Source organism: Anarrhichthys ocellatus, unplaced genomic scaffold, assembly GCF_004355925.1.
Source record: "Anarrhichthys ocellatus isolate YVR2014 unplaced genomic scaffold, GSC_Weel_1.0 scaffold11, whole genome shotgun sequence".
In the NCBI taxonomy this organism is placed as follows: Eukaryota; Metazoa; Chordata; class Actinopteri; order Perciformes; family Anarhichadidae; genus Anarrhichthys; species Anarrhichthys ocellatus.
In genome coordinates, this window is record NW_022280041.1 from 10,642,119 (window position 1) to 10,654,444 (window position 12,326).

General features: G+C 41.2%; 1 protein-coding gene and 1 pseudogene across 1 annotated transcript; both read left to right on the forward strand.

Moving 5' to 3' along the window:
- Positions 1 to 2,573: 2,573 nt before the first annotated feature.
- On the forward strand, positions 2,574 to 4,381 carry LOC116385474 (uncharacterized). The gene is made up of 6 exons (XM_031850969.1): positions 2,574 to 2,661; positions 2,781 to 3,107; positions 3,187 to 3,531; positions 3,614 to 3,745; positions 4,077 to 4,123; positions 4,253 to 4,381. Exons 1-6 carry the CDS (start codon positions 2,619 to 2,621, stop codon positions 4,379 to 4,381), a joined length of 1,023 nt encoding a protein of 340 aa, XP_031706829.1. The 5' UTR covers positions 2,574 to 2,618.
- A 5,548-nt stretch (positions 4,382 to 9,929) lies between these two features.
- LOC116385627 (uncharacterized) lies at positions 9,930 to 11,485 on the forward strand (annotated as a pseudogene).
- The last annotated feature ends 841 nt before the right edge of the window (positions 11,486 to 12,326 follow it).

Consider the following 12,326-nt stretch of genomic DNA (forward strand, 5'->3'; position numbering starts at 1 on the left):
CAATCCACTGGTGAAATACTTTGGATAACAGCGTACTAATTGCACATGCATGCTACCACAGGTCTGCACGAGTTGTTTACTGTGTTCTTACCGAGGAGAAAATTCAAAATATGAGAAGATTGGTAAATGTGACAAGTTCTGCTAAATCACTAGTAACTCGTCACTATGGAACAAATCTGTTGGTACGAGTGGTTCTTGCCCCGAGGCCCAATGTGCTTATGGTTTAGCATACCTGGTCAATAGCTAGGCTGCAGTTAGCGCTTTCAATACCTGTGCCACAAGTATCAGTTTTTGTGTCTTGGTAATTGCAACAACAATGAAAACACACTATAATACGCTTATACTTTTGTATTTCTTAAGTGCAAGGTTTATTTGTGATTTATGGAGGTGCTTCACTCCTCTAAGCACCTGGAGAGAAAACACTTGAGTAAATGCTGAGAGATATGGGTTCACATTTTGCTCCTTTATCCAATATATGCCTGTGGTGTGTCAGCACAGAGCAAATACAAGCCTCAGGTTTGACAGTGTTGTGTTCTGGGCTACCTGCTGGAGCTCTGTGGTGCTGATAAATGTAGTGTTCTCAAACTTTTTCTGGCAGTTCCTTCTGGTGAGAAGCTGTCAAAGCTGCCCTAAATTTGCTGCATTTTAATGATATACCGCTTTTTCTCTCTTAATCTGTGTTGAAATAATACAAATTGTGTTTTGTTTTTAAATGAGTTTCTTTAAATTGACATGATGAAAGATGGTGATTAAGCAAAGGATAAAGTGTCAAGCACTTACTTCTGCTTTTTGTCTCACTGCTTTATGTGTGTGTGCGTGCTTGTGTGTGAGTGTAAGAGAGATAGAGATAGAGAGAGAGAACGAGAAAACATGGCTGTACATAGCTACTTAGACAACGACAGGACAAACCTTCCTCCTGTTGCTTTTGAAACATTAGGAATTGCAGGTAATTTTCTCGCATTTCAGTCACCAACCACCAAACTGTTTGCTTTTGGCAATATAGAGCAAAACAATATAGAGTAAAATTCACTGTCCTTTCCTTTGCAAATATGAAATACTTGGAATATGAAACAAATTCAAAGTAATATATATATATATCTGTGGTGGCGGGCATGGGTGGCTCAGCTGTGGAGGGGACGGAGTGTGGGAGTGGTTCAGGGAACGGTTCCGGGAAGAGACTTAATTAGGCGCAGCTGAAACTGATCCTGATTGTCTCACTCTCAGCTGTATTTAATCAACAGTAGCGACGGAGGCGAGGGGGACGGCTCGGGACGAGCACAGTGATACACTGGGACGGACAGGACGGGAGAGCACTGCAAAACTCCCGCGGCATGTGCTCAGAGGCAAGGCAGGAGAGCACACGGCCAAGCCAGTCAGATTCCATGACAATAAAGAACATTTGAAACCGTCATTCAACCGTGTGCTGGCATCCTTGTGCTCACCAGACCCACCGGGTAGCAGAGAACCTGTTACAATATCCATCCAAGTCAGAAAATATCCCAGAAGGTTCAGCAGCCTGCTGTGTGAGATTAGACCTGCAATCGTTGTTACTCATTACTGTCAATGATAACACACCACTGACCCACGTTTCAAGCCAGTTACCTAATACAGGAGAAGGCAGTACATATTGATTTGGAGTCTTTGAATAAAACTTCAAAACTTAAATTACTCAAGACATTGAAAGGCATCACGGCAGAGAATGACATCATTTGTTAAAATGTAGTAATACTGTGTAAAACCCCTGCTGTGTCTCAGTGGGATTTACAAAAACTTCTCCACCCATCTATCCTTAGTAGACTTGACCATTGTAGTTTACACAAGTCTTTACAGTGGCTTCCTTTGTGTCAAATAACAGAGTTTAAATAACTTCTTCTTGTTGCTTAAAGCACTGAATAGTTTAGGGCCAAAAATGCATTTTTGATCTGCTGCTCTGTTATAAAATGTCAGATCATCTGGTACAGGTCTGCCTACTGTCCTCTAAACTTTATGGAGCAGCGTCATTTAATCTGGAACAAACTCAGAGAGATCATCTTATTTCAAAAAACGCTTGTTCACCACTTATTCACATCTTGCCCCTTGCCGTTTTATTTTATCTTATTATTTTAGCTTATCTTATCCTAATCTTACTTTGTTAAAATCCTATTCATATGTCTCTTGTTATACTGCCTATGTGTTTTCTTAAGGCCCCTTTTCAGTCTCATGTATTGGATTGTTGTTAAAAAGGTGTTATTCAGATGAACTTGCCCTGCCTCGTCTAACAGAATATAATGCAATAGTTGACATCTCATTCTGTAATTTGCATGCACAAAAGTAGGCAGACTGTTAGTGCACTCAAGTGTGGCACAAAGACATTCAAACCACAAAATGTGTGACAAATGTCAAATAAATAAACCGCTGATGGTGTTCTAGAAAGATCTGGGTTTAGCTAGGGTCAACGGACCGATTACAATAGCTGTCGGAAATTCACAGCTTCTCACTTCCTTTAGTAGGAGTACTGACACCCACAAAATGTGCGCCACTTGGGTCACGTACAGACATTTTTCCGCTGACGGCGTAGCTGTCGTCCTCGACCCCTTTACTCATACCGCCATCACACTGTTACGGTCTGAACACCGGAGATGTTCAAATTGTACGCGCTCTTGGTTCCTGTCTTTGGAGCTTGTAAGTCACTGCGAACGATATTTTCCGTGCCTGAAAATTAGATTTTTTTTAACTTTTGGAATGTCTAAAGTGATGTCTTGCATTCACTGGTCATTGATTTCTATCTTTCTGTGTTTCAGATGGCGTTCTACTCTACGCTAAGCCCGGACACAACGTGACTTTACCGTGTTTCTATGTCTCCAGGGCCAACAATCTGTGCTGGTACAAGCAGGTTGCAGGGGAGCAACCTCAGATAATATCCTCGTTCTACAAACATTCACCTGACAGCAACATCTTCTACAACCAGTTTAAAGACAACAAACGCTTTTCAGTTCACACTGATGCAGAGTTCTACCATTTGAACATTTCTAATGTCCAGGACTCGGATTCAGCTATGTACTACTGCGGACATATCAGTATTGCAGTCACTGAATTTGAAAATGGCACGTTTTTGGTTTTGAAAGGTATTTTGATTTTGGACACACAAATCTCTTTTTCCCAGTTGATTTTCCATTTAATAACTCTTTCTATACACGTGTATTCCTCCAGAGTCCAGCCGCAGGTCTTTCCTCCAGCAGCCGGCGTCTGACTCTGTGAAGCCAGGAGGCTCTGTGACTCTGAACTGCACCGTGCACACTGGAACCAGCGACACAGAACACAGTGTGTACTGGTTCAAAAAGGAGGATTCAAGAAATTCCCACTTGGGTATTATGTACATCCACACGCACATCAGCAGTCAGTGTGTACAGAGCCTGGAGCCTCCTGCACAGAGCTGTGTTTACAGCTTATCGAAGACAAATGTGAGCCGGTCTGATGCTGGGACGTACTACTGTGCCGTGGCTTCATGTGGAGAGATACTGTTTGGGAGCGGAACAAGACTGGACGTTGGAGGTGAGCAAAGTTTAGAGAAAAAAAATCTAAATTAAAGACACTTTTTATTTGGGCTTGTCTACATTGCTTTTTCTTTTCTCAGAGCAACAGGGTGACATTTTTCCTCTCTTGATGAAATGCTCGGTCGCAGCTCTGCTTGTGTCTGGTGTCTTGAACATCATCCTAATCGGCATCCTCTGCAAAATGTCCAGGAGGAAATATCTCCATTCTCAAGGTACTACTAATTCATATTTACTAGAGAAGAAGTCGGTCTTTCTATCTCTTGTTTTAATGGGGATACAAGGAAGGATTGATCCACACACAATTCTAAACCATGTTTTCATGCGTAGTGCTATCTCGCCATGCAGCCAGTTTGGGTTTTATTTTGAGGTATCTGTCTCTGAGACGTCATTTGAAAAGTACATATAATTTCTATTTTCCAGCAATAATGTCAAGGGTACTCGAGAAAATCCACAGATCTTTTTTTTTTTATCATCAATATCATCAATCATGCGAATGACTAAAGGTAATGACAAAAAAAATCTGATGTTTTTCTGTTACTACAGTGCTGCAACCCCACTTGAGTGTCCCAGAAGACACCCCTGACAGTCAGGTAAGCTCAAAAATCTTCCCAACATGTGAGCTGTATTTATATTTTGTATATAGACGCATCCCATGTCTAAATAAGTTTAGCATCAGTTATTATTAATAACTTAGTAATAACGTCTGTTATTTTCTTCAGAATGAGGAATCTGATGCTCCACAGTACGTAGCACTGGACTTCAAGAAGAGGCACGGCCAGAGCAGAGGACAGAGGAACCCAGAGGAGGAGACCATTTATGCTGGAGTTAGACTGTCTCACCTGAAGTGACCACACCTTCTACACCACCCACCAACTCCTGTAATTTAAATTCCTATTATAACATTTTATTAAAAAGTTGCTTAATTTGAAACTCATGCCACTAGTAAGCATCAAACAACTAGTTGCTATGAAAAGATATAGTGGAGTAATGTCTACCTGAGCAGAAAATGAAGTCTCTCTCTCTCTATGTTGTAATTCAAGCTTCTCTGTGCTTTGCTTACGTAGCCGATCCAGACCCGCGTGCATTCTAATGCATGTTAGTGTACCTCCAACTGCTGAGCACCATAGAGCATTCACCAGTATGAAAATATGTATTCAATAAATGCATTCATTTTTTTTCATTCCTACAAAGTCCTCTGTCCTCATGTGCCCTGCATGTGTTTACTGTAAATCTTCCTGCTTTGATCACTCTGTGTGTATGTAACAGGTGGGCTACCGTGACTCTAGGTGGTTTTACCCTCTTCTATACCTCTGACTGTGGCTAAAGGGGTGTTCCAACTATTTCGTATTGAAGTTCAACACTGGATTCAACATTTCACATAATGCAATTCTGCTGACAATGCAGGAGTTGTTTTTTCCAGAAGACATTATCCTAGTAGCTGTCTTCTTTCAAAATACTTTATCTCTCTTCTTGCATTATCCTAGGATGATGTCCCCTGAAAGAAGAGAGTTAGGTCCAAGAAGAGAGCTACCAGGAACCATCAGCTATCTTCTTTCAGAGGACATTATCCTGGTAGCTCTCTTCTTGACGAGTAAACTGAGTGCCCCTTTAAATTCAGCATCAGGCCTTGCTTCTACTCAGTTAGTTGGGTGCAGTTAGGCTCTCAGTCGGTAGAGGGCAGCAGTCAATCTACACTCATACAAGTGCTACATCATGATGCTCATACAGTTCTACCTTTTCAAAATGATCAACACATTTTGCTTAACTCATCAAACAGTTACACGTTGCCCTGACCACCAGGCTGGAAAGATACGTTATTTAAAGTGAACACACCACAGAGACAGTGCATGAGAACATCTCAAAGTCACTTGTTGGGCGTGTCCTGTTTGTTCCACCCACAGAGCGATGTGTTTGGAGGTGTTGTTGTGGTCGACTGACAGAGAGTAAATATCTCACCTCTGCCCTGAGCACCGTCAGTACCATGACACCACCATGCAATGCCATTAAAGTAATCAGAAATACTCAGTTTCATGGTTTGAGTCAAAATATACATTTATTTAGAAATTGCAGAATTTCAGCTTTACCAAATAAGTAGGTCAGCTTTTCTTCATTTTAACTACGTATTATGATCATATATTATATATATATATACCGTATATATGTGTCATTGTCACAAAAGTGTTTCTCCCATCCCTCCTCGTCCTCGATCAAGTTGAGAACTATGTAAGCTTTGGTGTTTTGTATCTCTTAACTTGATCCTCTCAAACACTCATGAAGCCAGTGATAACTTTACAAGTCCTGCAGTCAACAGAGTATTGTGAAAAGATTGAGAAAAGAAAAAAAAAACTCTGAGTTCCCGCTCTGGTCAATCTCGCATACATAAGTTCAGCCCCAGTGATTTTGTCGCCCTCCTCTCCCCCCTGCCCCCCGCCTGACAGGATGTCTTTGTGGTCTTATTTGTGACGCTCTTTGTTTGTCCCAGTCGCTTCACAATAACGCCTCCACTTTTTCAATTCTCCATCTCATGCATATAGTTATAAACTTACATGTGAATTAACAGGTAAAAAGCCACAAATAGAACACATAAAGTCACACTTTATACAAACAAACAAAAATGATAAAAACAAATGCATCGATACAGTACATTAAGCTGTGAGGGAGTAGGAGACAAAACTATTGGGGGCCGAGCTTTACCTTCTCTTCTCTGCAACCGCATGTTGTTCTAAAAGTTGCCTCAATGTTTCTGTATATCTTTGGGTAAGGGTAAAAGAGACTTTAAAGTTAAATGACCTGCTTTATGTCTTAATGCCAAAAGCTCGGTGAGAAAAAAACATGTATCTGCTGCTGAATGTGGTGCTCTGACCCATTTTCAACTATTGTGACAAACAAATAGATAGCAGAAAACCTCATGTGTAAAATGTACCGCATCCTGTTGGCACAGGGCAACAGGGCAGTGTCCACGTGTTGCAAACCCACTAACAACATGCTCTTTCAGTTGTGTTTGAAGAGATTGAAGTGAGATGAGAGTAATGTAGTAATTCCATGTAACTTTTCTCCGGCAATCCTAAATTGACATGAGTTTGAAATCACTCGTGGTTTGAATGTGGGACGGTCTAGTAATGATAAAACATAATATGTAAAGTTGGTAAATCCATTATGAGATTTTATTTTTATTTCCAAATGTTCTAAATTGACTGAATCATTTCAACTGTCATTTGACAAATCAGCTCCAAATGACAGCTTTCTAGATATTAGCAGCCTTTCTCGCAGCAGGTCTGTGCGGGCCTTTGTGCTGTGGAACGAAAACACTGCAGGTTTCCTGTCCTATAAGAAGGTCAAAAGACACGCTGCTTTCATCAGTCAAAGACACGTTGCAAAGTTTAGCTGGACTGAATAACAAAAAAAGCTTGTCTCTTCAGCAGATGACCTGAGCAAAAAGGGTTCTCCACACACACGCTTTTGGGAAATTCAGCACAAAAACAAGCTCCAAATGACATTGAAAAGACATTGAAGACAAAAGAGTTTGACAAGCGGCCAAGTGCTCAACATGCAAGGCTTTTAGTGTGCGGGGCTGCTTCCTCTTCTCATTGTTTGCCACATCTGACTCACATTCTCCAGAAAAGGAGGATCTTTTTACTTGTTTGAGAAACAGCGACAATTGGGCCGTCTTATTCTGTCACTTTGCGCGACTCAGGAAGTAGCTTCGGGTTGAAGGGAGAGGAGTGTTGGTCAGTAGTGACTCATCCCTACTGCGTCAACAACCGTAAAGCTTTCACCTCATGTACAGACCACAAACATCAAACGACTTATTTGAATCAGACGCAGTAGCCTGCCTCTGCTTGGTAAAGTCTACTGCATGAGTAGCTTTATTTTCACTATGGTGGATTATATTTCATCCGTTTTTCTGAGAATTGCAATTCGATTGCACCACACTGAAACCAACAGTCTAAAATGGTATGCTCCAGGAAATGCTGACAAAGGTTTGTATGTGATTCATAGGCATGATAAATCATTAAGATATATTCCTTTCCAATCTTATTCATCACTTTATCTCACGTTACAGTAGTAAAATCCCCTACCTCAGCATGTAATGTGACAAGCAAAATATAATGTACAGTAGCAATGTTAGCTCTGTCACTGTCCACACCTCAAGGCACTTATATCAGTGATGTGTTGTTAGTTTAAGCCACCATAGATTGTGAAATTGTCCAATTATTGCACTAGGACTACTGTACTACTCATTACTGTGAGTTTTGAGAGTCTGGTCATTTGTAAAAACCAGATGAAAAAGAAACAGCTAATGCTAGCTAGCCCCACTCTTTTCTTAAGTGTAAGATAAACACAGCACTGATCATGCCCTGGAGACTCTTCCACAGCTTACATTGGAACATCCTAGGGCGAACCCTTAAATGGAGCTTATTTAAATCAGTAGGTCGTAAAAGTTGTAAAATGCATTAATTGCTATTTTTCCTTCCTCTGTTCATGTGAATGAACCCAAGAACGAGGCTGGATCATAGACTGTGTATAAGAAGAGACGTAGGCATCGTGACGTCACACACTGGTTTGTGGACTGCCGCTTTGATGCCTTGAGTTTGGATGATTTGGCCGTCGCCATTTTAGAATACAGTCATCACCATCTTGGCTTTTTGCGACCAGTGAACAGAAGTTACCATATTTGGAATGCGGAAGAGTGATGTAGAGACTCCGTATACGTCTCTGGTAGCGGCAGTCACCTGTCAATCACTGTAGGCCCGCCCTAAAGCATATAAGAACATCATGCTGTGTTGAAGAAGACTTGACACTATCGATTGAGACCATAAACTGTGTCCACAATGTTTACTTAGGGAATAAATAAAGTGAGAAGTAGGGTCATTTTCTCATAGACTTCCATACTATCAGACTTCTTTTTGTAACCAGAGGAGTTGCCCCCTGCTGACCAGTAGAGAGAATGAAAGTTGAAGACACTTCCGCATTGCCTTCACTCGTCAGAACCGGAGGTTGCTGCCTGGGCTGGACCAAGGGCTGGGAGGCGGGGTTAAAGGAAACGCTAATGCACCTTCTCTATGGGCCCATAGATGCGGATGATCGCCATGAAGATCTGGGTACTTTTGAACTGGAAAGTCAAACTTTTTTGGATTCATACGCCACTGAGCTACTTCCATAGGAATAGGAATGAACAAGGCCCCGCCTCCAACGCTGTATCCAGCTCTCTTTGTACATCCTACCTGCTACCGGTAGGAAGCTAGGCTAATTAGCTAGCTAGCTTCCACTTTTTGAGTGCAATACAAACTTTACAGCACAATGGCTGCTCCCAACTACTAAATCACTAACGGTATAAGGTTATGTGTGTGTAGGGGAAAAGGGGAAGAACATCAACAATCATGTCTCCTACAAATGCCAGCCCTCAACACTGGTGGTGAATGCTAACTAAGCTGCAGTATCATTTTTAGTATATATTTCCACACACAAAATATAAGGGGAATTCAAATTTCACTTTAAGTTGAGGTATGTCCCATGTGGGGCAGAAGCTAATGGGAAGCATATCAACACAGGATGTGCTATTTGTATATTTTACACATGATACAATAGGTTAAAATGAGAGCTTTTAGATGCTACCTCTTCCCTTTGTTCTCAACATTTTTCCTCCTTTTACCTACGCTGCACTTGGCATTGACGGCTAACCATAGCATACAACATAACACCTTAAAAACAAGTTAAAAATAGTACAGTAGAGAGCAGTAAAGCAACACTGAATCAGATCCAATTCACGACTAGAAACACAGAAGAGGACAGCAAAAAAACAATGACTCTGTGCAACATTGTGGTCAGTCTTCATATGTGGTTTCCTCTAAACATTGGAACAAAGTCCACATCACTGGCATGAAGGGAGCTATAGGTTATCAAAATGTACCTAGCAGTTAAGTAAAATGTGTTGAATCACTCGACCACGATTTCTAATTTTCTTTCTACACCTCTTCCACACACTCCCTTTGAACCCACCTAACCGCAAACATTCCCGAACATACACTTCCACAAATAATTATATCTGTAATCATATAAGCACATCTGAATCTACCAAATTAAAAAAAATCCTCTCTAAGCACTATGTATATCATGGAGAACAAACACTGACGTGCACAACGCCTCTATCCAAAAAAAAGGTAATTTTCATGGCACACAAACATGTTGTTACAACTTCTGTCCTCCAACACTGATGTGACCAAAGAGACTAAATCAACCTAAATTACACCTCTGATCACCTGAACAGACTCAACTATTGCAAAGGGACAAATTGCAGGACTCTAAACCAAACCAGTCAGCTTAGCCAATCACAAACAGCCTCCATCTCCTATAAGGGTTGGCTGCGTCCGTAAACACACAGGCTACAAACTGCAGAGCTTCAGGGATGATGCCACTTTGTATTTTTCTTGTGCTTCTCAGCCAAATCTGTGAGTATTTTAAACCCTTTTTCATTGTTTCTATATGCATGAATACAATTTGAAGAGAGAGAGATGAGGTTTTAAAGGCAGAGATGATATAATCGTATGCATTTTTCCTATGCAGGTCAGGTGCCAGCTGTTAACAAGACCTCAAGTATAACTCAGGACAGTGGGGTCATAACAGCTAACGTTGGGCAGAATGTGACTTTAAAGTGCTTTTGTCAGGATAATGCTGTTACTTTCCTCTCTTGGTACCAGCAAAAAATGGGAGGCAAACCTCTCATTATATCAATTGGGATGTGAAAAACAGAGATGTCCATCTCCCCCGCGTATAAAAAGAGGTTTCGAGTCGCAGCACAAGGTGATGAAGGTACCAACCACCTCGTAATCGAGGATCTTCGCCTGTCGGATTCAGCAACATATTACTGTGGGTGTTTAGAATTCAACACAATTGAATTTGGACAGGGAGCTTTCCTACACGTCAAAGCATCACCATCCAACATCCGCGCTGTCGTCCATCAGCCGGCGTTGGAGCAGCTTCGGACGGGAGACTCTGTTAATTTGAGCTGTACAGTGCATGCTGGAGCATGTGCGGGGGAGCAGAGCCTCTACTGGTTCAGACATGGTGCTGCTCAGCCTACGGTCATTTATCGCCATGCGGACGAGTGTGAATATCTCCCCAACGTTGAGCCTCACGTGAAAGATTTCACTTTGAACCTCACTTTGAAGTCTGTGAGCTCCACTGATGGAGGGATGTACTACTGTGCTCTGGCCTCCTGCGGTGAGATTGTGCTTGGCAGTGGAACGAGAGTGGAGATTGTAGGTAGGTGATAAAAGCTGATGATTGTTTGTTCCATCCTGCTCATGTTTAAAACAGACATTAAATTAACCATATTTATTGTATATCCATCAATATAAATATATCAAAAGGATATGAAATGTGTTCTCTTCACCGCATGTTAGGAGGTTCTACCAAAGTCCCTCTTCTCCAGGTGTATTGCCTGAGTGCAGCATTGGCCGTTTTCATTGCAGTGCTGCTTGTCTTGGCTTCCGCCATGTACAAGTTGAAAAAAAAGACTTGCTCTGTCTGCAAAGGTAAGACTTTCAGAATAAAAAAATTAATAAATGTATTGATCCGGCGTGATGATGTATGTCTTGATTTTCAGGAGCTGTTTCTCACCTGGCATGTTCTGCAGCTTCTGACGTCGTGGTAGGTGAAACTACTGTATGATCAAATAAATTCATAGCTATAGAATCCCTGCATACAATTTTAATAACAGATATTTCATGTTTTCTTCCAGTACTGTATGTCTCACATAATTTGTTATTTTGTCATTACCAGAACCAAGATGCAGAAATCTATTATGCTGCGCTGAATCTGAACAGAACAAGTGAACGGCACCGTCACCAGGACAACGTGGAAGATGTTTGTGTGTACTCGAGAGTAAAGAGTAGAAAACAGTGAAGTTGGACTTTGCCTTTACAGCAAATCATCTCTCTGTCCTGTCGATCACTTGCAAGACAGCATCACTTTACATGACTAAATGTACAATTTTAAATAATGTTGAAAGAAAATAAAAGTTTTTTTTATGCAATGTGTGCCACTGTCACATGGATCTTCCTCCGTACATAAAGTGTAATACTGGACACAGACACAGACAGAGCACGCTCATGAAAATCCCCTACGATCTATTAATATCTTCTTTTGCCAGATACGTATGTTGCACCTTTCAATCTACAGCCGGCTCTCACCATTCACCGTTCACACCTGTGGTGAAGGTGGTGGGAACTACAGTATAAGTTTCCATTGGTGGAAACATGAGTCCTAGCAGAGCATGAACACAGGAAGACCGGGCCATAGCTTCCAGGCCACAGAGTCATGCACTTCAGCGAGCCTTACATCTTACATAACTTTGTCAAAAAACAAGCATCGTGTCTTAGATGCTGTGCATAAGAAAAACTAAAGTCCAGATTGATGTATTAGCTCATGCAAAGACTGGTCTCAGTGAAGCTTTAAATTCAGTCAAAGTGCTGTTTAGTCAGCGCTGTTTAAGTTTTCTGAAACTACAATTAACAGAAACTATCATCACAATCATTTTCCTGTCTCCTAGTTGCACTACATATCAATACTTGTAATTTCATCTATACCAGCGCTAAGAAATGTCTAAACAAAATATATTATAAACATACTACTATCAGGAGATCAGAGGTCAATGTTAAGTTGCATGTGACCCAATAAGAGCAACCATTGCATTTTTGCTAAAATGTGTCTTTTATAACTGATGAATGAAAACACTCTGTGATCAGTATGCATGTATGTATTTATTAACATAGTGCCAGGGAGTTAACACAT